The 26,631-nt window shown below is 39.9% G+C and overlaps 1 protein-coding gene and 1 pseudogene across 1 annotated transcript in view; both read left to right on the forward strand.

Annotated features, from left to right (window-relative positions):
• TANGO6 (transport and golgi organization 6 homolog) overlaps positions 1-26,631 on the forward strand; it is a 141,909-nt gene that overhangs the window by 69,455 nt on the left and 45,823 nt on the right. Inside the window, exon 15 of the mRNA XM_033128876.1 lies at positions 13,287-13,427. Coding sequence (XP_032984767.1) covers positions 13,287-13,427 — 141 coding nt within the window. The remainder of the gene's footprint in view (positions 1-13,286; positions 13,428-26,631) is intronic.
• Positions 3,106-4,390, forward strand: LOC117035163 (putative monooxygenase p33MONOX; annotated as a pseudogene).

Raw genomic sequence — 26,631 nt, forward strand, 5'->3', positions numbered from 1 at the left:
TCCGGGAGGACATGATGCGGGGTAACTGTTAATCAAGTAATCACACAAAATAATGTGAAATGTGGCTTTGACAGGTGCTGTGAAGAAAAGGTATCCTGTGATAAGAGAGCCTGTCTTAGGGTCGTTTTACCTGACAGAGCAGGGAAGGAGGAAGGGACGTAGAGGCTGAGACCTGGTGGGTGATTAGGAATTCTTCTAGTAAAGAAGGGAAGAGTGTTCCAGACTGAGGGAGCAGCAAAGTAGCAGTGCTGTGGCAGGAAGGAGCCTGGAGACCGGAAGGACTACTGAATGCCTGTGTCCTCCAGGACCGTGGGAATCAGAGAAAAAGGGGTGAGCTCCAAGTACCAGGCAACCCCACTCTACCCAGAGGATAGAGTGGCTTTTCTCTCACTGAGCCTCCTCTAAACATTTCATATGAAAACAAAGTTCTGCTTTAAAAAAAAAAGAATATGAAAGCTCACCGTCTTAGGGCATCTACCTGGGAGTTTTATAACACATGTCATATGTGATGTGTCGTGCCACACAACACTTGTCACCTTTTCCTTACCACTGTCAGAGAATGCTGTCTCTCTTTAAGCTTGTTTTCATAAAATGCAGTGTTTGGCTATCTCTATACATCTCTGAACTCAGTTGTCCAACACATAGCCCTTAGCCATTACAAAAAAGCATTCTAATTGCACATGAGAAAGGTAAAAACCATATGGCCAGTAGTTTTAGAATAAAATATTTTTTAGCTGTGGAATTCGTTTATCTAATATGAAGGCATTGAAAACTTAAGTGCTCTTTATTATTTGTGCCTTTTTTTCTATATTTTCTGCAATTTCCAGTATAAACATTTATTGCTTTTATAATCAGAAGATAATATTTTTTTAAATTAGGTGGCTGTTTAGAAAAACTGAATCATTTCATGATAACAAGTTTCAGGGACTAGCACAGATTGAAACAGATGGCTTCCTCGTTGTAGTACCCCCACGTTGACCTTTTCACAACTAGCGATTACCAAATCACAGAGTGACCATGGTTTTTTCGCCATTAATTTATACGATTACAGCAGAAGTCTTACTTACAAACAGATGTTTTTCCCAAGTGGAGCTTTTCTTAATGAAATGGTTGCTTAGAAACCAGACCATACTAATAACTTTTCTATATTTAGTCCGTAAAGTGATTCAATTTATAAAATTATTAAGAGAATACTAATTAGATAAAATGAAACATATCTATTATTTCTCATCTTGCAACCCAGCAACCAGATGGTTAAATTAGCAGCAAAATTTCATCCAGATGTGTCTACAAGTATAACAAGGACATACAAGGAAAATGACATCTCATAGAGCCACCCTGCTCTGCTGCTAACTGATTCTCTAGTGACACAGTGTGTTTGGTCTTTCACCAGCATGTATTAGAAGCTGTGACATAGAACACTTATTAGGTTGCTGAAAGGACCAGTGGGTCAAAAACTGTATGTGAAAATGTAAAAATAACTTCAAGTTAAGCTCATTGAGACAGCAGTATAAAGGAAAGGGTTGGGAGTGAAGGTGCTTGTTTGAGATGACAAAATTTATAAATGGAAAATCTGATATGCTAACTATTACTAATAACAGAAACGGCAACATGTACTATATTTGTCATGTACCATATTTGTCAGGTGAATTAAAACATTAAATCTTAAATTCAAACTAGACAAAATTTAGAAGAAAATACATTTCTGTCTTTCATTTCCAGTAATGATGAGACAGCTCAGCTGAAAACAGCTCTTATTCAGGGACCCTAGAGGTTCGGTGACTAGGTCTGGTCAATCCCAGAAGTTGTAGGCAGCGCGTTTATTTGTGTATGTGCATTTATCAAGGGAAAAGGGGCTCTTTGGGGGAAATTTATAGTATCTCCCCCTGGTTTCCATATGAAACTACAGTTTAAGTCCTACAAGTCAGTAGTTGCTGATTTCACAATAATCATTTTTTCTAAGCCAGTCCTAGCCCGGAGCGCCCATCACAAAGACTTGCCTAATCGTCTCATCACGACAATCTGCTAGGCTTAACTGAGGAAAAAAAGGAGAATTTCAGGAGAGTTCATATCTTGCCTCTATCACTGCTGGTGCCCAGAGCAAGTCTCCGGGCCCTAAGACACTGGAGAATGTGAAAGATCAGCCCTGTCTTGTTAGAGCCTCAGGCCAGGTGACAACTCCCCTGGGAGGCTTTGGCTCTCTCAAAACTAGTGAGAACCTGACACATCAGCCAGCTTTGCTGATTCTGCAGTTTCTCTTTGCAGAGGCTTGAGGTGAACTGCCAGTAGAAACTTAGAAAAAAATGAATCCGAAGTTCAGGTGGTACTCCTCCCACAGGGCCCACCTATCTTGGGGTCTTTATTTTCTTACCTAGGTAGTCTAAAAGAGAACCACGTACTGTTTTCCGAGCCATCAGAAGCCCTTCTTTTCTTTTACCAGTAAATGTTTGTTTTGATATAGCATAAAGAGAATGTTAACGTGCTTTTTCACTCTTTGCAAGCTACATAAAGAGAATTAAATGACTGACATTCTGCTTCTTATTTCTCACCCATGATCAGCTGACATGTAAGTTTCTCTGAACGCACAGGACAGTGATTACTCTCAGAGCAGTGGTTAATTGCTATTTTCTTTTCCTTCTTTCCTCACTTAACACCTTCAGTCAGTATTAGGGCAGCTTTGTTTTATTTCTGTACATACAGCGGAACCTTGATCACCATGGCATTCTCGGACTCAGCTTCTCTCAGCTCTGTTCTTACTCCTTCCTCTCTGTCACCCAGAGGAATTTGATAGAGACAGCCCTGAGAAGGTGACGCTGAGCTTTTCAGTGCTGTTTTGGGTTTTATTTTATTATTTGGGGAGCGTGGTAGAATAAGAGGTTTAGGGGGCTTGCAGTAGCCCATAAAGATGTTGTGAACTGGAAGTGTTTGAGAATCACTGCCTAAGAACTGGAACTCATTATGCGTTGCCACAGGCACAGTGCTGCTCATTCCGTGGCTTGGGTCCCAGCTGGGCCACAACGTCTCGGGAGATGTGGGTCCTCACAGCCTCCTTAGAGCCAGAGTTCCGGATGCAGGCAGCTCCACGGTGGCAGCAGAACAGAACCTCTGGAATGGATGGACCTTTTCTGAGCAACTTTGCTTATTTGCAGCAGCTGGACAATGTTCCTCACTGATAATCTGTCTGTCAGTGTAATCATCACATTTCGTTCCAGTGGCAGGGACTCAGCTCTGAAATCTATACAGAAAAAGCACCAGGATCCCAGGCTTTCAGTGGCTTCGACACAACCAGAAGTGCCTGCTCTTGAGCCTAGTGGGCCTCTAGGCAAGATATCCCTGCCCAGTGGGACATACTGAGCTATGCTGATGCCCTGGAGGACGCCACTCCCATAAGTCCTCCTTCACCAGACATGGGCCGCATCCCCTGGAGTGCAGGTATCAGCACCTCGCCAGTGTCGCCTTCCCTGCGTGACCCTGTCATTGGCCATTGATGGTACGGACAAGGTCCCTGTGGTAAAGGCTAAAGCTACCTGCATCATCATGAATTCTCGGATCACAAAACAGACCCAGGAGAGCAGCGTTTTGAGCAGCAGGCAGGGCTGGGAGATGTTGGCTATACATCCCACCAGGGCCTTACCACCCAGGAGACCAAGTACCTTCGAGTGGCAGAGCACTCCACACACTAGTTAGAGAGTGGAGAGACAATGAGAGAAGACCAGCAGCCGGTGTCAGCCCCGCCCACCCCCCACTCTTACTCTAAGGAGAAGCTCAGAGGCTGGTTCTTCTCTGGCTCTTTCACAGCCTTACCTAGCCCAAATCTCAGCACCATGGATTCTGGAAGTGGGATCAAGACAGAAACACAGCAGACAAAAGGAGTCTCCTTGGACCAAGATCCCTCAAGAAGTCTGATTCGGGAGTTTTTGCCACCCCAGGTCTATGGAAGAGCCCAGAAGCCTCCTCCAATGGGATTGATCCGTGGGTAGGCCACCCGAATGGCCGAAGGTCCAGCAACCTTTCAGCGGCCCAAGATGGACATACCAATGGTCGAAGGGAAGAAACAATCTCCACGGACCCATAATCTCAAACACTGTGACTTGAATGTGCTCACATCTACTGGTTTCTAGAACTTTCTCTTCCAGAGACTCTGGGTAGGGGTTGTCTTGCCCCTGCTTCCCTTGTACCTTGGCTCTGAAATAGGAAAGCTTTTTGTTTTTAAAAACCTTTTCCACTGAGGCTAGAGCTGCAAACATAATTGGTTTTTGATAAACATTAGTAGTGCAAAGCTTGTCCTGGCATAGAACAAGCCATTGTGTATTGCTTTAAAGTTAGACTAAATAATCTCAGAGTGATGTATGGGGGCCTCATTACTATTTGTGTATCATTTAGCCTAGACAAGGGCTGCGGTTATTGCCTACTAGGTAAATAATATTTGTGTTGTTCCCAAATTGAGCCTTCTCGATTCCACTACCACGCTCCCCGCGAGCGTGGACAAGCCATGGCGCAGAGGTGCTCACTGCCTGTGCTTGGCCCTCTCGTCTGCGTGGCTGCCTGCGCTCTAGCCTTGTCCGTTTGGGGCACCTACGATCTGTTTGAGATCTGGGCACTATTCAAAGCCAGACTTGGCAGGAACCCTCTTCCTGTGCCGAGACTGGAGCCCCTCGCTTTCTGGCACAGCCAGTTGTTACCGCAGTACCTCTGGGGCCGTGCTGCTGGAACAGTACTTCTCTTTCATTGAGTGTCACAGAACAAACACGAGTCTTGCATATCCTTTGTTGTACTTTAAAGTGAGATTAATTCCAATTTGGTTGAAAACTTTCTAAGGGAGAACATTCAGCCTACTGGTTTGGTATAGATAAATGTACGTTAAGTTTTTTTAAAGTAAAGAAGGTGGTAGCTGTACGTTGATTTATAGTCTTGAGGTTCATGTGAAACTAGTGTTACCCTATTTTGATTTCTGTGTTTAGGCCAAGGCCTGAAACTTTTTCTGAGAGGTGGAAGAATGAAAAAAATTTCTCTCTGCAATCATTTCCCCCCAAATGAGCCTCATATGACCTGTATAAAGACAGAGCTACTAAGCAAAGGCAGTAGGGAAAGCACTTGTTCATTTCTCCTCATTGTGGACATATTCAGCCATTGTCCTGATCACTGTCTCAAATCCCTGCTGGTTTTGCTTTGGACAGGCTCGTGTCTATGTGAGGAGCTGAGCTGACTTTTCCATAGAGAGGCGCTGGAGTCTCACATGATCTGAACAATTAATTTGTTTGTGTCTTCTGTTATGCTTGTATCTCTTACTTGTTTTGACAATAAAAATGTGTACTCCTTGAAAAACAAAAAACAAACTGGAACTCATTAAAATCCAAGTTTTGGATTTCCTTTTGTATGGCTCCTCTGTCATCACTAATGGCAACAGCCTCTTAAGTTAGAGTCATTTGTGAATTTCATTAACGTTACTACCTTCCTTTTCCAAGTGCTATATAAAGATACCAGCTGGGAACAAAGCAGTCCCTTTGAAGCCCAGATAGACCCAGTAGAGGATTCTGCCTGTTCCAACAGAAAGTAAATTTCATGGAGTGAGGCTGACATACTTGAAAATGTAAGGTTTGTATTTTTGGAGTTAGGGTTTGCAAAGCGAGTACTAGTCAGCAGTTCTTTTCTCTTAGGCCCTGCTGCATGGTGGGGTAGCAGAGAGCAGGTTTACAGCTCTGCTCTGCCATGTGGCAGCTGTGTTATGTTGGGCCATATTTTTCACTCCTCTGTTCCTCAACTTCTTCCTCAGTAAAATTAGGAGAAATAGTAGTACCTACTTCAAAGGATTGTTGGAAGCATTAAATGGATGAATTCACATGAAGTGCTTAGGACTTTGCCTTGGCATATTGAAAACACTAGGCAAATGTTAGGGAATTTTACTGTCTTTTTGATTAGATTTTTATTTATTATAATAATATTCCATGATCCAAATGGCTTCCAGCAAGTATAGTTAACTGTCAGTAAATATAGATTATTCACTCATTTTTCCTTTTTTCTCTTCAAATTGGGAACTAGAAAACAATTTTTTTTAAAAAGATTTTATTGGGGAAGGGGAACAGGACTTTATTGGGGAACAGTGTGTACTTCCAGGATTTTTCCCAAGTGAAGTTGTCCTTCCGATCTTAGTTGTGGAGGGCGCAGCTCAGCTCCAGGTCCAGTTGCTATTGCTAGTTGCAGGGGGCGCAGCCCACCATCCCTTGCGGGAGTTGAACTGGCAACTTTGTGGTTGAGAGGACGCGGTCCAACCAACTGAGCCAGCCGGGAGCGCAGCAGCAGCTCAGCTCCAAGTGCCGTGTTCAATCGTAGTTGCAGCGGGCAGAGCCCACCATCCCTTGTGGGACTCGAGGAGCCTAACCGGCAACCTTGTGGTTGAGAGCCCACTGGCCCATGTGGGAATCGAACTGGCAGCCGTCGGCATTAGGAGCACGGAGCTCCAACCGCCTGAGCCACCAAGCTAGCCTAGAAAACAATTTAAGCAAATGTATTGGGCATTATTTTAGTGCTCAAATATATATATTATTTAGATGCTGATTTAAAGAAATAGATACTAGGTATAGTTCTTACAAATTTTTAGCAGTTAGCCTTCACAGCTTATTAGCCTAACCCTGTTTTTTCTTCAGGCCTAAGTAAAACTCATTCATCTTGAATCTTTATAAATTTGTTAGGGCTTGTCCACACTTAACACAACTTTGGAGCCTTAGAGAAACTTAACATCAAATTGGCATGCTAGACATTATAATTTACTCTAATTACAAAGACAGCCCAGCTATTAAGTTGAGCTCCATGCTTCCTTGATTTAATTACCAACTTCCCCAGTTTGCAACTTCCTGGATTCTTGGAGCTGATGTTATTGTTAGTTTCCATCACAATGAGAGGTCTCAAATGAAACAACTGAAGTACCCTGCTAAAGGGTAGTATTTTCCTTCCCTTCAGTTTCTACCTTTCTTTTTTTTTATTAGTTTCAGGTATACAAAACAATGTAATAGTGTCTACCTTTCTTATCTTTGTGTCCTAGAGCTGCAAGAGAGGATAATCACAGATTGACAATTATCTTTTTTGTAGTCAGAGGGAAAATTTCCATGAGCCTGATCGCTTCTGTTAACCATCATTATTCTTTCAAACTAGAGTTTCTTCCACAGATATAAAGATATAAAGATATATATCTTTCTTTTTTTTAGTTTTTCAAAAGAACTTGTTTTTATAGTAAATGTACTTTGAACATAGTTTGTAAAGAGTCAAAAAGTTTGCCCTTTGCCCGACTTCTTACTCCCTCATAGTTCCAGTCTCCAGAGATGATCATTTCCCCACCACCACCCCTTTTAAGTAGTTTTTTCTAGTAATTACCTCTCCATTTACAAAGAAAAGGCTTATACAGACGGCTCCTGGTTTAAACATTTTTGGACATCACCTACTCATTTTCTGTATGTTGGATGAGGACTTAGCACATGCACACACATGCGTACCTGCACATGTCCACCTATATCCCTTTCTTTCCCTTTTCCCCATCACAATTTTGGCTACAACATTGGGCAGTGTTTGCTGCTGACTATATGGATATTATTTATTGCTGAGCACAGTTCAGTGTTCCTTTCTTATTTATGTATTTGCTTAGTTTTCTATGTAGTTATTGATATGCTTTCCAAATAATCCAACAGTTCTATCAAATACATGTCACTTTTTCTTCCACTTTTGTTCTCTTTATCCGGACTTCAGCTTTGACATCTATCAAATTCTCTTTATCCTTGTTTGTGGGTTACCTCTTTTACTCCTTAACTTTAGTGAGATTTCAGGAGGAAGAAAATATAGGTGTTTGTGGTCATTCTGCTCTTTTTGAGTGTAAGTTCTTTTTACATTTTCACCTCTTAAAGAGGCTGTCCTATTTTAAAAGACCATGCCCCTTATCACAGATTTTTAAAAAAACTTACATTTATTTATATGTGATAGATAAGTACACAGTTAAAAATTCATTAGGTACAAAAAGGTACAGAATAAGAAGTCTCTTCTCTCATATCTAACCCCCAAACACCTCATTTCCTTCCCTAGAAACAACCAATATCATTAGTTTCTTGTGGATCCTTTCAGAACTATTTTATGAGTGTGTATTTCTCCCATGTACACAAATTGTTGAATTAAGTACACATTGTTTGGTACTTTGTTTTTCACTTAACAAGTTTATTCCATATCAGTTCTTTAAAAGCTTATTTATTTTTTTATGGATGCATTGTATTCCATTGTATGAATGAACATAGCTTAATCAATCTTCTATTAATGAACACTGAATTTGTTTTAAGCTTTTCCTACTACAGAGTGCTACAGTGTATGATTTTGTACATAAGTAATATACTTGTGATAGGATATCTATTAGGATAAATTCCTAGAGTAGAATTTCTGGCTTACCACAGAATTTAGATTTTTAAAAATAATACTTTTCTTACCCATGCAAGACAGAGTCTGTGAAATGTGAAGTGCTTGGTTTGTTTTCCCATTGAAATAACAAATCATTATCTCCCTCTTTCCACTGTCACCCTTCAAGGGCAACCCAAACAGATTTGGATGCAAAAGGAAGCTGGTACTTTGTTCTTGGCAGCAGGTTTCCCTTTACATTTAAGATGTGCTATATTATTTTCTCCCCTTTTTCTTCTATTCTAAAAATCTAAAAGGGTAGATATGAAACAGTTTCTTAAAATTTTTTTATAACAACTTTTTGACATATAACTCACATGCCGTATAATTCCATCCACTTAAAAAGTATAGAGTTCAACGTTTTTTAGTGTATTCACAGAGTATGTAACCATCACCACAATCAGTTTTAGAATGTTTTTATCATTCCAGAAAGAAACATCCATTAGCATGTCCCCATTTTCCCCCAACTCCCACAGCCCTAGGTAACCACTAAGTCTACTTTCTATCTATAAATTTGCCTATTCTGGACATTTTATCTAAAAGGGATCACACAATGTGTGGGGGTTTGTGTTTCTTACAGTGTTTTTGGCAGAAATATCTGAGAGGTTTGGAGAGGTGGTTTTCCAGGTTGATGTGGCTGTTTGGGGAGGTGGGTGGCTACTGCCCAGGGGAATGAGGCAGGGTTGTTTTGAAGTGGGGATGGCTTAGAAGTTTCCTGGGATAGAGCCAGTCAGCAAAGACCCTTAGAATCAGACTGTCTTTTCGACAATGCAAGTGCACTGTGTAAAGTGAGACTACACCTAAATAACTTCCACTGCTGAAGGTCTGCAAACTCACTGAGTAGCATGCTGAGGCATCATCTTGAAGTCAACCCTGTTTTGATCAGAATACATTTCTGGCTTTGTAATGAATGTCATTGGAGGGGAAAGAACAGTTATTTTACTAAGTTGACTGTCTCCGTTTTGTTGCATAAAGTGCTTTTAGTAATGTTTTTTAAGTTAATTTGCCTATATTTTATGCTTTGCCCCAAAGTACAGGTCAGAATGCCTTCATGAACTCTTGCCAGTTTGTTTCACCTTTACCTACTATGTATTTTATCTGTTATATCACATCTTGAAACGCATAGTCATTTTCCTGCGATCAGAGCAGGAGCAGCTATCTCTCACACAATCGTTTTGTTCTTCTTGCCAAAGAGATTGATGTGTCATGTTTCCTTGAAGCCTATGCTGACCCAGAGATTACCTCATTTTCAAATTACAAAGGAATTATCAAGTGTGAGGGGCCAAGGGTCATATGAAGGTTATAGCCAGCCTTCCTCAGTTGCCAAAATTCAGAAAACTTTTCAAATAAATGAAAACAGCCACACAGAATCTCATTCCTTTTAATTGTTGTACAGTCTTAACCATCATATGTGATTCTCATCACTGCTTGGTGTAATAGTGAGGAGGGAACTGTTCTTGTCCTTTTTGGATTTATAAACTCATAGGTGGCAACTGTATCTTAGAAGATAAAACTCAACAGTCAGAGGGGCCATTTGGCAGCAGTCTGTGGAGCAGGCCGGCAGGAAGATAAACAATTGCTAACATGGGACTGTGGGAAGCAAGGAAACTACTTTGTTATTGGCAACAATTTAATGCAAGATTGGGAGAATTTAAAGCTCCCTGGTGGAATTAAAAGTTTAGCATTATAGGAAAAGTAAAAAGTGAAAGAAAATAAAAAAAAAATCTGAAATTAAACAAAAATCTGAAGTAGGCTGTGTTAGGATTCTTTTGGTTGAGAAAAATATCAAACTGGCATATGCATAAAGGATATTTATTGGCTTATGTATCCAAAGACTCTAGTGAGTAGAAGTACAGTTGGATCTAGGGGCTCAAAGCATGCCATCAAATCTCTTCCTTTTCTCTTTTCTTCTCTTGGCTTGACCCGCTTCTGTGTTGGCAACATTTTTGGGTGGACTTTCTCCACATGTGGCCACTGGCAGCTTCAGGTTAATAACTTTAACAAAAAAGAAAAGAAAAAAGAGTTTACCTCTCCCAGTAATTCCAGTGTGGGCTCCAGGATTGAATCTTATTGCCCATTCCTGAGCCAATCCTTGTGGGGGGGTGGGATGGAGTATCCTAACCGATCAGCCTGGGATATGAGTTCACACATGAAGGGAGAGAAAGTGGGAAGTTAACTCCACTCAAACCACGTAGACTAGAAGTGGCGAAGGTATATTTCCCAAAGGAACACCACGTGTTGTTACCAGGAGAGAGAGTAGATGCTGTGTGCAACCAAAATGCCGGTCTGCTAAACAGGAAATCAAGAGCTCGTTTGGTTTTGAAATATATAGCGGGATGATATGCTCATAGAAGTAAATAACTGTTCTCTGTTAAAGATTAATGAGAGAAAATAGGCATAAACAACAGTAAGAGGGACTTTAGTAATAGATTTGTTTTAGGAAAGCTAGATGCAGATCAGACTTTTCTAAGGCGTATCCCATTTTTCTACTGATTTCCATTATAAAGTTACAACTATATTCTTAAAAGGAAACAAACGCACCAGCTTTTTTAGTTGGGAACTTCTGATGGAAAGTAGGTATGATAGCTACACATCTATAATATGTACGAGGTCTTGTAATGTATCAGCGATGCAACAACTACCAGAATTGCAGTTACCAGCCACCAATTCACTTTTCCTTTGGGGCTCTTTCAAAACTTGGAAGCTTTTTCCTTTCTTTCCTTTAGTAAACAATTCATTTATCTTTTTTCTGAAGCCACAGATAGTTTTTCTATGCTAGGATGTCTCTAACTCCACCTTGGACCTCCAAGAAGTCCATTGTTTTACATAATAGAGCTAACTACAAATGCAGGGTCACATTTTGCCAGCAGGGAAGCTGTTTAATTCCGGTTCTGCCACAGCCTGAAACTCCCGTAAGAGCAGAGCTTGTGTTTGTATAAAATTGGAGGCCACATAAAGGGAGCTGTGGCTTAAGGCCACATGCAGAGACTTCCCAGGCTTTTCGGAAGCAATGAAAAGGTAGGAGTGGGGAGAGCAGAAAAGAGAATGGGCAGACAGGTGTAACCATCAGCAGGTAGACAGCCTTTGTGTAGATCTGATTTATAAGAGAATGGAATTACAACCTACAACCTAGCAAACGGTACGTAGACTTTGCCTGCAAGATTAAGTTTTAACAGAAGAATGGTACACTCAGGTGAAAAATAATTACAGATTTCTCAAGCATTTATATGATTCCTTCCACGTCTTCTTTAATTCCTGAAGTTTATATCAAGACTTTATTTTTGAACCTCTTTCATTCATTCATTCAACAAATAGTTATTGAGCACCTGCTATGTCCTGGCATTCTTCTGGGCATGAAGCTATAGCAGGGAACAAAACAGTCCTTGACTTTGTAGAGTTCACATTCTAAGGAGGTGAACAGTCAATAAATAAGCAAATATATAACATGTCAGGTAATATTAAGTTCTGAGAAGAAGAATGAAGCAGAGGGAGAGGGAGAAAGAGTGGTAGGTGAAGGAGGCTGCCATCTTATATATGATAAATGTGACATTTGAACAGAGACATGATGAGGCTTGGGGAGCAAGCCGTGAGGTTACCTGGAGGAGGAGCAGCCAAGGCAGAGGTGAGGATGCAGGGCCCGCAGCAGCTTGGTCCACTCTAAGAAAAACAGTGAGGACGCCAGAGTTGCTGGGAGACGGGCCCAGGGAGAGGATGGTAAAGATGAGGTCAGAGAGACAGCAGAGGCGGGAATTAGGAGCTGCTCATGTTCAGGGGAAAAGGAAAACCACTGAGGGATTTGGGCGGAAGAATGATGGGGCCTGGCTGATGTTTTAGTTAAAAATTTCCAGCTGCAATGAGGGAAAGGATAGAAGCAGGAGAAGTTAGAAGATCATTGCAAAAAACCAGGCCAGAGATGATGGTCCATCATCCGAGGTGGAAGTGGTGAGAAGCGTTCTCATCCTGGATATATTTTGAAATCCACATTGTCTTCCTTTTTTTTTTCTCCTTTACTGATCTTTAGAAGTATATAACCTTTCCCATCCTTTCCCCAGCCCCAGTCCTGGAATTTGTGTTTATATAGCTTTGAGAACATGGGCTTTATTTCTGGTCCTATCTTAGGTTACATCTCCCCTCCTCCCGCCACCACCTCTCTAAAGTTTGCTTGATATGGAGCTGGTCTCAGATAATGGTAACACCATTGCAGATTACACCTTTAGGAGGTACTGGCATGATGGGAGAAAGGATCAGCAAATCCTAGGAAGAGGGATGCGAGCAGAATCTTCCCTATTTTCTGACCAGGGAACTCAGCCATGAGCATATGTCTACTACTGAACCTGCTCAGAACACTCTGAAGGTCTTTCCTGGTGTAAATTGCTCTTGTCATTGACAGTTTTACAGCGAGAACTCATGCTGGAATGGAGAACTACAGCAGACAGGAATTAGGGCTGTGCTTCAGGCTGGTGTGTTGGCAGGGACAGCACTAGTCACAGAACTTGAGTCTCAGAGTCAGAAGGATTCCTAGAAGGCATTTAATCCAGTCTTCTGCTGTTGTGTGAATCCCTGCCGTGGTATGTGATCATCTAGCTTCTGCTTCAAGAGACTAATCCATAGATCATAGAATGTCAGTGCTGGGAGTGATCTCAGATCAGATAGGGGCTGGGACTCGAAGAACTCAGGAGTCTGACCCATGTTATTTCCACTCACTATGTTATCACTCCAAATAAAGGGCAGCCCTTGCTGGTAGAATTACAGAGATGGGTTTAAATATCTATGTGTTCATCCCATCGCGGGCTGTCTGGGTTTACTTGCCATTCAATCCTAACCAGTAATGAATTCTTTCTTTTTGTTTTCCACCCCAGGGGTTGCCCTGCTCTCAGATGTGTACCCTGAGAAAATCTTGCTTAGCCTATTGGCTCAGTATGACCGCGGTAAAGATAAGCACACTCCGGAGACCAGAATGAAAGTCGGGGAAGTCCTGATGCGAATTGTCAGGGCATTAGGTGAGTTTTCTTGTTCTGCCCCTCTGGACAAGGCGGGGAGCAGTATGGCTTTGGAACCAAAGTCTGTATACCTGGAGGCTTTGTATGCTAGCACAGAGAAGGCTAGATGCTCCGAAACATCCTATGATGCACGGGACAGCCCCCTACAACCAAGAATGATCTGGTCCAAAATGTCAGTAGAATCCCTGTCGGTACATCCTGTTCTAGAGTTCATGTGAACCGTTCTGTTTCTGCTTTCACATCACTTAGCTGTGTTAGCTAAATCCAGGACTGCCACATACAGTTATGCAGGTTGTTCACAGCTGTAAAAACTCCAAGAGGCATCATTGTATGAATGGCATGCCCTGGAGTTATGTGATACTCAACCTGTGCAGTCGTCCTGTTGGCCTTGACACGTCTCAGTTACAATTTAGATTGCCATCTCCCTGGAGAGAGTTTGAAACGGTAGTCATTCCTTTCTGTCGTATATTTACAAATCCTTTTGGATGTGGAAGCTTCTGCACATGGCTAATTTGATGTATTTTATACCGATCTTATGAGCATGCTTGTTAGTGGATAGCCGTTTCCGATATCTGCTGACGATGGGAGTGTGTCCTCATTAGAGCCTGTGGCCGCCTTTGAAGTGATTTTATATTGCCTCCGACCCTTTTTGGCCTTCCTTTTACATTGAATGGATCATAATATGAACTAAAGTATATTTTTAAATTATCCCTTATATTTAAGGGATGTGTTATATCCTTTGCTAATATTTATTTCTCATGTTAAGGAAAAACATTTTTTTTATTTGTATGTGTCTCTTGTTTGAATCTTGAGCTTGGAGAAGTCCTCGACAGAAAAATAGTTTCCACCTCTGCCCATAGCAACACCCAAACAGTCTCTGAATTCTAATTTAATTTCCTGCTTTTGTCAAGTTCTGTATCATATCAACTTCTGAGTTTGAGTTATTTGGTAGCTCTTCCTAATGTTCCAAGTTTTTTATGTCTTGAATATATTTATTTTTTCTTAATCTTGGGGGTAGGGGCATCAATGTAGTTCATTCAAGAACCTTTTTGGAGTAGCTACTGAATGGCACGTTCTGTGCCAGGGGCTGGAAGTAGGAGCCTGAAAAAGCCACAGTCTCTTCCTGCAAGGAGCTTACAGTTTAATAGAAGTCAAATTATACACACAAGTCATCTCCCTAAGGTGACCTGCCTGTGGAGGATATAGTGGGAACGCCGAGGAAATAGTCTTGTCTGTCCTTTTTCTTCTCGAGACCCTGCAGTTCGTTGAATGTGACAGTGTGCCACGGGGCTACTTCAGTTCCTCATCATTATCACAGCACAGCAGGGCAGTTTTTGAAAACTAGCTTTTGTATGATAGCTTTCGGAGATTTTCAACTCACAGCATAGGCCTGAATTAAGGTAAAAAGGTAGGTTGGACATGTGAATAATTGGATACCAGTTTGGGAGTTGGGCATTTATAGATTTCAGCAACAATAAACAACAGTCAAGGATTAGAGCTCACATATTTTCAAAGGAGAAATTTTCAGCAAAATTCAGAGGATCAAATAAAATGCTTCTTGCCAAATCTGCCTAGGTTAGCATGGGTGTAATTCAATTCAACAAATATTTATATTTAGTTGGAAATACTAAGCTGACCAGAATTGAAGGTTAAAGCCCAGACTTGTTTTTCTCCTTCCTCCTTCTTTTTTTGCTTCCTCATGTCAATTTTTTTGAGAGATGTAACGTTAAAAAATCTATTTATAGACTTTTCCCCTCCTAGGTAATTGTATCAGTAAGACATGATAATTTTGGACAATTTGGAGAATATTAAAAAGTATTAAAAAAACAGCAACAAAGTAATCACTAATAGTCTTACCATTCAGAAGTAACAACCCCTTGTTTACATTTTGATGTTTCTGTCTCACAATTGTAATTATATGTATACTGGCCTTTTTTTCATTTAACATTATTTATAATCACTTTTCCATGTCATTAAATATTTCTTGAAAATACAAGATTTATTGGTTGTATTATAATCAATAATCTAAATTTATCATATTTTTATTTAATTATTTTCTAGAAAGGTACTATTGTTTTCTTAAGTTGTTCCCAGTTCCTTTCTTTCTTTTTTCTTTGGCGGGGGGGAAGGGGAACAGGACTTTATTGGGGAACAGTGTGTACTTCCAGGCCTTTTTTCCAAGTCAAGTTGTCCTTTCAATCTTAGTTGTGGAGGGTGCCATTCAGCTTCAAGTTGTTGTCCTTTAAGTCTTAGTTGTGGAGGGCGCAGCTCAGCTCCATGTCCAGTTGCCAGTTGTTAGTTGCAGGGGGCACAGCCCACCATCCCTTGCGGGAGTCGAACCAGCAGCCTTCGGAGTTAGGAGCATGGAGCTGTAACCGCCTGAGCCACCGGGCCAGCCCCCCAGTTCCTTTCTTTATGAGGGCCGGCCCCCCAGTTCCTTTCTTTATGAGGGCCGGCCCCCCAGTTCCTTTCTTTATGAGGGCCAGCCCCCCAGTTCCTTTCTTTATGAAGAACTTTATGAGTATTGTGAGAAGTGTGCTGTTGATTATTCTTATACATAAATTCCTTTGGTGAATCTTTGATTCATGGGATAGGTTCCTACAAGGGAAATTACTGGGTCAAAAGCTAAATACCAAGAGCATGCTTTTAAGGCTCTTGGTATTTAGCCCTTCAGAAATGTGCACTCTTGTCAGCAATGAGTGATACTGCTAATGTCACAGAGAAAAATTATTCCATGGCTTCAGACCAGATTTCTAACCCTGACCAGACGTCTCCAAAATGTATACCTTTGCTCTCAGAATGAATGGAGGAGCCTGTCATTGTTGGGTGGGTGGATGGATGAAGGGAAGGAGGGAAAGGTGAGAGTGGGGAGGGCAGGAGAGACTGATGGATGGAAGGGTGGATGCATAACTCCATGAACCCATTATTGCCCTAGAAGAGTGACTCAGATGTGGTAGTGTCCTTGTGATAGACAAAGGTAGTGCTTTATTTTTAGAGGCAGAATGTAGTCTTCTAGTCAGCAAGCTCAAACAAGTTCCCCTTCACTCTAGGTCAGAAACTTCCAAAAATGAGAGCCAAAATAGAAAGCCATATTCATGTTGCTTTATCTGAAGAGTTACCTTCAGTGAACTCTGTAAAAAAGATCAGGAATTAATTTTTGAAATGAGGAAGGAGGGGAGGGAACTAAATCCCAGGTCTCTATTGGAGTATACCATGGCAGGTAGAATGACACCCGGGAGTGCTGGGGCAAAGCAGCTTATACTTCTAGGGTAGAAGCTGCCTTTTCTTAAATTACTGTATTCCAAGAGAAGGGTAGGTCCTGGGCTTTAGGGTGTATTGTACTTCTACCTCTTAAAACCTGTAAAACACCCTTGTTTAATGTGCTTTGTCAACTCTTTTCCATATCACCTGCTTAAATTTTTTGTTTTAGTTTAGCAATCACTTTGCCCCTTCAGAATTCATCTAAGTGATGAGCAACCCATGATCCCCTCTAGCTTCAGCATGAAGCCCGTAATCTGATTTTAGAAACCCTATCATCTGCCCAGAGAGGAGCAAATTCATCCCAAAATTCTGTTCTGACAACACTCTCTTCTAGACAGTTGTAGAAAACAAGGGAAAATAGAATAATTGGATTTGTCTAACAGATTACTGTGAGTTCCAGTTGGCTTGGTCTGGAAATTAAGGTGAGAGGAGGAGCTTTTAAACAGCTGCATAACATTTTATAGTATGGCTATACCATAATTTACAATATTTATTCAACTATTCCTCTGGGAATCGATTGAAGATGAGGAGAGATTGGGATGTCCTTCAACATCAAAAACCCAAGAGAATGTTGAAAGAGTAAGTGAAATGATTTGATCAAACAGGGCATTGACTATTAGGGAAATTTCTGAGAATATGAACATGTCTTTTCGTTCTGTTCAAAGCATTTTAACAACAAATTTGAGCATGAAGCGAATGAGTGCAAAATTTGTTCCACGTGTTTTGACTGTCAAAAGCAACAGCATTTGTCAGTTTTGTTGGAGTTGCACGATCATGCTGCTTCAGATTCTAGCTTTTTAAGACATGTCATCATGGGAGATGAAACTTGGGTCTGTGGTTATGATCCTGAGACCAAGGTTCAGAGTTCTCAATGGAAATTACTCAGTTCTCCTGTGTGAAAAAGCGCGTCAATCAAGATCTAACATCAAAGTGATGTTAATTGTGTTTTTTGGCCTTGATGGAATTGTGCAAGCTGAGTTTGTACCCAGGAACTCTACAGTGAACTCTGAATATTATAAGGACTTATTGGAGCGTTTAAGAAACGATGTACATAGAAAACGGTCTGAGAAATGGGCAAATGGTTTCATCCTCCTTCATGTCAATGCTCCGTGTCACACACTGCTTCTGGTACGGCAATTTCTGTCAAATAAAAACATTACGGTGTGTCCTCATCCACCTTATTCACCGGATCTAGCGACTTCTGGCTCTTCCCCAAAGTCAAAATGACCATGAAAGGTAAACATTTTGAATAGATTGAGGACATCGAGGCAGCCACAACAGCGCAACTAAAGACACTCATGAAAGAGGACTTCTAGAACTGCTTCAGAAAGTGGCAAGAGGGCCGGCCAGGTGGCTCAGGCGGTTAGAGCTCCATGCTCCTAACTCCGAAGGCTGCCGGTTCGATTCCCACATGGGCCAGTGGGCTCTCAACCACAAGGTTGCCGGTTCAACTCCAGTTCAACTCCCCCAAGGGATGGTGGGCTGTGCCCCCTGCAACTAGCAACGGCGACTGGACCTGGAGCTGAGCTGCGCCCTCCACAACTAAGACTGAAAGGACAACAACTTGACTTGGAAAACAGGCCTGGAAGTACACACTGTTCCCCAATAAAGTCCTGTTCCCCTTCCCCAATAAAATCTAAAAAAAATAATAAATATAAAAAATAAAAAAAATAAAATAAAATAAAATAAAAAATAAAAAAATAAAAGAGAAACTTGGGAGCCTCTTGGAGGTGGTGAGCTCCTTAAAAAAAAAAAAATGGTGAAATGTACTTTAAAAAAAAAAAAAGAAAGTGGCAAGAATAGTGGGATAAGTGTATTCAAAGCGAGGGGGAGTATTTTGAGAGGGATTAATGACAATGTATCTTTTACTGTAATAATTTTTTTAAATTTAAACATTCACTGTATTGTTTGATCACACCATATGTGTGCATAAGTGTGTGTGTGTGTGTGTGTGTGTGTGTGTGTTTCTGTTGGGTAAGTACCTAGGAGTGGCATTTCTGGGTCATATAGAACATGTATAAGAAACTGCCAAAGTGCTTCCTAATGTAGTTGTATCATTTTACATTACAACCAGTAATATATGAGAGTTCCAATTGCTCCATATCCTAGGCAACACTTGGTATCAATAATTTTTTTAGTTTTTAGCCATTTTAATGGTCTATAGTGGTATCTCATTGTGTTTTAAATTTGTATGTCTCTGATGACTTAATTATTTGAGCACAAGTCTTTTCATGTGCTATTTTCTATTCATGTATGTCTTTCATGAATTAACCATGCAGATCTTTTTTTTCATTTTTTAATTGGATTATTTTTTCTTTTTATTGAGTTGTAAGAGTTCTTTGTATGTAGTGGATACAAGTCCTTTGTCAGATATATGTATTGCAAGCATTTCCTCCCAGTCTTTCTTAATAGTGTCTTTTGAAGAGCAGACATTACTTTTTTTATTAAAATAATATTTATTATAATATTAAGTAAATATGCAAAAACAAAATTAGCTTATATATTTTAGATCATTTACAGCTTTAAAAATTTTAATGCCACAAAAACATTAAATTGATGACATTATTTTAATGTGATAGGTCATTTTTTGCTAAAACAAAATCACTGCCCACAATGTAAGCATGGTTCTGATGTTAGGGTGGGAAATTTTTTTTTAGATCAGCATGTCCAAATTATTTGTGCTGTATGATGAATCCTTACTGCCATATCTTCCCTCTGTAGAAACTATTGCCAAACCCTTGGTTCCTGAAGTCAGGCTGCCTGCATTCAAATCCCAAGGCTGCCACTTCCTGAATCTCAAATGTGTGACCATAGGCAAGTTACTTAACATATCTGTACCTCGGTTTCCTCGTCCGTAAAATGATCATCATAATATCTATTTCACAGTGCTCTTGTGTGGCTTGCAGCAGTTATTAAATGTAAAGTGCCAGGTATATAATAATAGTACCTTTTATTACCTCAAACTCTATGTAGTAACTGCAGGGACTGAAGCCTCAGGCCAATAGGGAAACTAGACAGTTGTGGGGAGAATTTCAACTTCCTAAGGAAAATAGGAACCAAACCCAAACTAGCCTTCTTGCATAAAGCGAGAGACCAGGTTTGTACTAAAATACACACACAAGAATCAAAGCTATAGTTACCACTAGGAACATACTTTTCTCTTGGGAGATGGATGAAGACACACTCACCATCAGACCCTGCTCCCTGGTGGCTAGGACTAATTTCTAGTAATTTCCCAAGGATGAAAACCCTTGAAAGGAGTGGTTCACAGGGGCACGAAAGATGGATAAAGAAAGAAGTGCCTGGAGCTAGAGAGACAGCTAGGAAGCTTTTGTGGTATTCCAAGGCACAAAGAGGGATGTCTGTGATAATGGTAAGAAAAAGTAGATATTATAGACAATTCAGAGGAAGAAATGAGAGACTGTCATCTTTTTTTTTTTTACATTTAGAGATGGCGATAGAGTTATGATCTATCCAGCAACTGTTATTCTCATAGAATTGTTGAGAGGCTCAAATGAAATAATATATATTAAATCATTTACAAATATTTGAGTGTCATTATAGATACAAGATCTGACAATTAAGTTCATGAACTTGTTGCAATGATGTTGCTAACCTTTTTTGCTATCAGAGGGATTATTCATTATGAATTTGTACCACCTGGACAAACAGTTCACCAAGTTTACTATTTGGAAGTGCTGAAAAGGCTGCATGAAAAAGACGAAAACGACCTGAATTTTCCGCCAACAATTCATGGCTCTTGAATCACGATGCACGAGCTCCCACGGCACTGTCTGTGAGGGAGTTTTTAGCCAGTAAACAAATAACTGTGTTGGAACACCCTCCCTACTCACCTGATCTGGCCCTCAATGACTTCCTTCTTTACCTGAAGATAAAGGAAATATTGAAAGGAAGACATTTTGATGACATTCAGGACATCAAGGGTAATACGACGACAGCTCTGATGGCCATTCCAGAAAAAGAGTTCCAAAATTGCTTTGAAGGGTGGACTAGGTGCTGGCGTCAGTGCATAGCTTCCCAAGGAAAGTACTTCGAAAGTGACTGTAGTGATATTCAGCAATGAGGTGTGTAGCACTTTTTCTAGGATGAGTTCGCGAACTTAATTATTCGACCTCGTATATTTAGCACTAGCTTATTTCCTGTAGTGGGGTTGCCAAATACCAAAATAGAGAAATGGGATATCTATAGTGGCAGTCATTGGGCAGGTAAAAACAAATTTGACATACAGGCATAATCTTGGAATACATTTGCCTTTCTCTATCAGAGGTACGTACTGTGACCCTGGAGTCATAACCTCCTAAGTTTTGAGCTTGACTCACATTTAATAGCTATGGACAAGTTACATTTTGCCTTATCTCTATCAAAGGTATGTACTGAGATCCTGGAGTCATAACCTCCTAAGTTTTGAGCTGACTCACATTTAATAGCTATGGACAAGTTACGTAACTGCTCTGTTCCTTATCTGTAAAATGAGGATAATTACGATAACTACCTTATTGGGTTATGAAATTAAACAGATAATATATGTGAAATGTTCAGAACCAGTATCTCTTATGGTAAAGGGTAAATAAGTATTGGTTGCTATTATTTTCTTGTTATTTTTGAGTGAGCACATTGTCTTCCTTCATCTTTTATAATTAGATCTTTTATAATTAGATCTCCCAAGGCAAAAGCCAACCTCGAGTAAGTAGCCCTTCACACGAGTACCCTGTGTAATCACCTGTCCTATTGCAGGATACAAATCAGTTGCTCAGTTTCTGTTAATCACTTTATATGCATGTTTTCACATAATCCTTGAAATGGCCCTACAAGCTGATTCTTCTCTTATTATTATTATTATACCATTTTATAGAAAAAGTAACAAGTTCAGAGAAGTTAGTGAGTTTCCCAGCCTCACTAGCCTGCTCGATCAGGGACTGAGAGCCAGATCTTTCTGATTGCAAAGATCATGCCCTTAGTCACAACTGTGATAAATAAATGGTTTGCTTTAACCAAACTTATCATTTTCATTAATATGGGAACTGTAAAAGCCAAGTTATATTATGAAATTAGAAAATCAGCTGCCTGGTATTGGCATGAACTCTTAATGGCAGAATGTACATTGGTGACTGCAGTAGCAACAGGGAATTCATTTCTGTAACCAAAAAATCATGGGGCTTTTAAGTTGGGAAATTACAGGGGTCGACAAACTGATCCAGCCTGCCCCTGTTCTTGTACAGCCTCTGAGCAAGGAATGGTTTTCACATTTTTGAATAGCTGGCGGGGAAGCGGGAGCAAAAGAAGAAGAATCTTTAATGACAAGTGAAAATTATATGAAATGCAAATTTTAGTGTCTGTACATAAAGTTTTATTGAAACAGTCACCCTTACTTGTTTATATATTGTCTATGGCTGTTTTTGCCCTAAGCTAAGTTGAATAGTTACAACAGAAATTGTGTGACCCTCAAAGCCCAAAGTATTTACTGTTTGACTCTTTACAGAAGAAGTCTGCTGACCGCTATTCTATGGTAACCAACAGCACTTCATTGCTTACTTGTCAGGGGAGTTTCTTTAGAAGTTACTCATGTTTCCAAATCATTCTTAAGTCCTTTTCCTCCCAATTCAAGCTTAACAGCAGAAATCTTACCTTTTATAATTAGATCTCTTTAAATAGATTTCAGTAGATATTTCTTTTCTGAAAAATCACTAGGTGAAGAAGACTCATTAGCTCAGGAGATGTAAGATGACATTAGCAGAGGGTCCTTTCTTTAACGATAACAATTACATTGAATGTTTCAGTGTTTTATTCTGCTGTTATTTTTATTTTCAGTGACTTCTTCATACATTTGTCTTCTCATTTCACTCCCCTGTTCCAATTTAGAGTAAATTAAAGCATGAATTTGGGTTCTTCAATGTGTTTGTGAAAGAACACAGAACCGGGAATCACCTGATTTTCTCTTGTCTTTGTAAGTTTTGAAATAGAGTTTGTATTCATTTTGACTTATGGACTTGAAAGAGAGTCAACCAGCCACTAACTGAAATATAATATTTCCTTTAGAAAGAAATTGTACCTCAACTTTCCTTTTGCTGGACCTGATCTAGTAGAGATTGATTTCCTAACACTTGAGGGATATTGTGTTAATGACTTAAACATGAGTTTATATTCTCAGGCTACAGGCTTCTTGATTTGTGTTTGTCAATATTATGAGGCCAACTAACTCTTGGGCATGCTTTAACGGGTTTGAACATTTATGTAGCAAATTAAATTAATTAAGTCACTGGAATGATTGTAATACTTTCAAGATTACAAAACTGTAGAGTCTCCTTCATTTAAAACACCGAGTTTTTTTTCCCCTTCTTTCATCTTTTAAAACAACTTACCATAAACCTGGAACCTTTCCTTCCTTGTGGTCATATTTCTGGGCTTTACTTTGTTAATTCTACCCTTCAAGAAAATTCCACCATGTTTCTGAAGTCTGTTACTGTCTCAAGCACACTTTTCAGGAGAACTAATCTGTTTGTCTTGTTAGTAACACAGGAGGGTAGAGCCAGTTATTGCAGATTTTCCTTGTAGGGTGACTTTGTGTAAACTAGAAAGTTTATACGTTGGTAATCCAATCTTGGAGTTCAATGAGCTGTAGAGATGGAATGAGTAACCTAAGTTAATACCTAACTATGGAAGCCTTGGCATCCAGTTTCAAACTGTTTCTATTTGTGTTACTTTAGTTCATTGAGTTGCCAAAAATCCATTGGTACAAAGCATTTCCTGTACATTGTTTTACTTTGTCCAAAAGATATTTATCTATGGTTCTTATTTGCACATCTCTGTTGTTTGAAGACGCGGAAAAACATTCTTTTGCAAGTTGAAGTGTAAAGTAGGGTCTCTATCTCTCCTTTCAGTGCCCCTCACTTATCTCTTTTTTTCTTCTCCCCTTCCATTTAAAACTTCCCTTTACAGGTCCTTCCTTACCCAGGCTTGACCATCACTAAAAAGTAATCAATTTTCAGAGATTATCACACCTTCAAATTCCTTCCCAGCTTGTAAAAAAGAGGAAGTACGTATATTAACATTTACTAAGGGGTGGATGACAGCCTCCTATTGTGCTCCCCTTCTTGGGATGATTTTGTATTTTTAATAAGGAGGCTATTTAGTCCAAAGAAATAAAATTCTAATGATTAAATAGACTTGGAGGCAATACAGTTTGCTAATAGAAGAAATATTTGGAGGCAAGAAGGTCTCTCTGGCTCTCTAAAACATACCTGGTATGTCACTTGCACCAACAATTGTCCCACTAACAAGTTTGTTTTTGTTTACTACCTTGTCTCATATGGATCTTCCCAGGGTTACATCTAAGCTTATCAGAATCTGTCTATATACAATGTGCATCTCAATCATCCCTGCTTATGTGGTCTGTGAGATGAGGAATAATGAAACCAGAACCGGGAAAGAGAGGGCTAAGAGCCCCTGAAACTCATAGCTCAGGGTCACCTCTTGGTTACATTGCCTTAAAAAGAATAACAATATGAATGTGACACCAAAAATAGGCCATCAACATTAGCCTTAGGGAGAAAAGTGGGTCCTGACATGTAGACACCAGTAGGGGGAAATCTATCCAGGGACTACCAGCATTCTTGCTCCGTGACTACTGTGACCTGCCTCTCTGGCAAGTCCCATCAAGACCAGAAGATGGCTTTGACTCCAACACTCTTCAATGACCTAATATGTGCATCAAGTGTACGGGTTTAGCAGCTTTCACAAGGCCATTTATCAGTCGTTTCCTACTCTTAGGAAATCAGAAGTGTTCAGCTCTGTTCATTTTGAAAATAGTAAAGAAGAGGGGAATTTTTTGTTCTCTTCTTCAGGCTAGAATTCATAGGATTCCAGCCCTTAAACAAGAAGATTAACAATTCTGTTTTTTGCCCAGGGACCAGAAGAACTTATTCCCATTCTGCCCTATTGCTTATGCACTGTTTTAAGACATGTCACTGGCTTCTTTCCACCCATGCCTTATAAGTTTAAACAGAGAAAGATGAAAATTGCAAGGACCATGAAATGTCAGAAATGTGGGGGAATCATTTGGCCTCGTTTATGTCCTTTGTTTTAGAACGGAAATTCCTGCTGATTTTAATAGAGAGCCAAGTAAGTGTCCTGATGGCAGTAGAAAGAGCCCTCCGCCTGGGAGACAAAAGCCTGGTCTGTCTTACAGTAGCTGTGTGACCTGGGATTGGCCTCTTCTAAATTTTACTTTCCTCATTTATAATACAGAGTTAATAATATTTTTTTCTACCTACCTTAAATTCTTTGGAGGCCAAATAAGATAATAGTCACACAAGTGCTTTGCAGAAAAAGAGGCTTACAAATGCACACCGCATTGCTTTATTCCACAGCATTTCATGTCTGGGGTGTACTGTAGCTATATATTTATCTTAACTAAAATCTCTCCCTTGTTCATAAAGGGCTATGAGGAGAAGGGAAACTGAAATCAGAAAAGAGATGATTTCCCCAGTTCATTCCCCATGGGAAATTCAAGGCTGAAACGTAATTGTTAATAGATCAAAATTTACCTATGAATTTTTTAATGATGAATTTCATAAAAAATTAATTGCATTTAAATTATTTAATTCTATAAATGGCTTTTGGAGAGGAAATCCTGCCTGTCAGTATCTGCCATGTCAATCTGATTTCCTTCTGACCTTGACAGAAATTATAATCTCTGTTGACTCTGGTCCACACGTGACAGTAAGTTGTACTTTTACATGTTACAAGAAACCAGTCCTTCTTCTACTGGATTTCTTTAAGGAGTGAAGCAGAGTTCTAGGCCCTGAAATTCAGGAAAAATGGATAGATGTTAGCAAGGACATAGAAGGGTACGTATTCTGTCTGTATTTCGGCTCCTGTTTCCTCATTGACTGGGTCAGCAGAGATATTTCTATGAAGGCATGTGGCTCTCCATGATGTCACCCCTAGGGATCTAGTCACTTGAGCTCCCAAATAAATGGGAATCCAAGATGGGAGGAAACGTCATTCTTCTGGATCCTTTTTTTCAGTAACTGATTTAATGAAGTCAAGTGTGTGTTATATCATTTAATCTTTTTGTACATTTGCTCATTTTTCTCCCCAAAATACCTAATATCAAAAACAAAGTACAGAAAGTACTGCCTTGGAGAAAGGAAGAGCATACTTGAAATGGTTAGATTACACAGGGGATTTAACACTGTAATTGAGATCTCCATCTCTGCTTGAGTCTGGTCCATAGAGGAAATGAAATAAAGAGCAAAAGCCCCCCTTTTTTTTATTTGGACATAATAAGGCTGGAGCACAAAGGTTTTTAAATATTGACGGTAGGTCTTAACTATCCCTAGATTCAAGTTTGTCAAATGTGGTTTGGTGCAGCCATTCCTATAGATGGGATATTGGACCAAATGCCTACAACTATGTGTAAGGACCTCCGAGTCTAAATCTTAAATATTTTCTTGATTCTTTTAAGAGACTTTAAAATTACATATATATATTTAACGAAGCATTGGATTTAGAAGGTTTTTTTAAATGTTACCCAGTAAACTACTAGCTCTGAAATAGTAAAGACTGAAATTTTTTTGGCACCATCTTTTACTGACAATAAGGAAGTAAAGAGCTGGCAGAAGCAGTGCCATTCACAGAGTAGTGGGAAAGCTCTGGGTTCTGCTTGACTGGCGGTCAAGGACCCAGTTCCTGTAGTGGGCATGTCACCAAAGAATCTGAATGTTGAGGGGAGCAGCCATTGTGAGTTGTCTGTGAGATTCGTCCCCAAGCCTTTGGTCTCTGAGTTTTTGGAAGGCAGAGGTATGTTTTATGTCAGATTCTACCTACACACATATACCTCTTCTCTTATTTACCATACAATTCACCCATTTACAATGTGTAATTCAGTTTTTTTGTATATTCACAAGGTTGTGCAAACATC

This window comes from Rhinolophus ferrumequinum, chromosome 15 (genome assembly GCF_004115265.2).
Source record: "Rhinolophus ferrumequinum isolate MPI-CBG mRhiFer1 chromosome 15, mRhiFer1_v1.p, whole genome shotgun sequence".
NCBI classification, from domain to species: Eukaryota; Metazoa; Chordata; class Mammalia; order Chiroptera; family Rhinolophidae; genus Rhinolophus; species Rhinolophus ferrumequinum.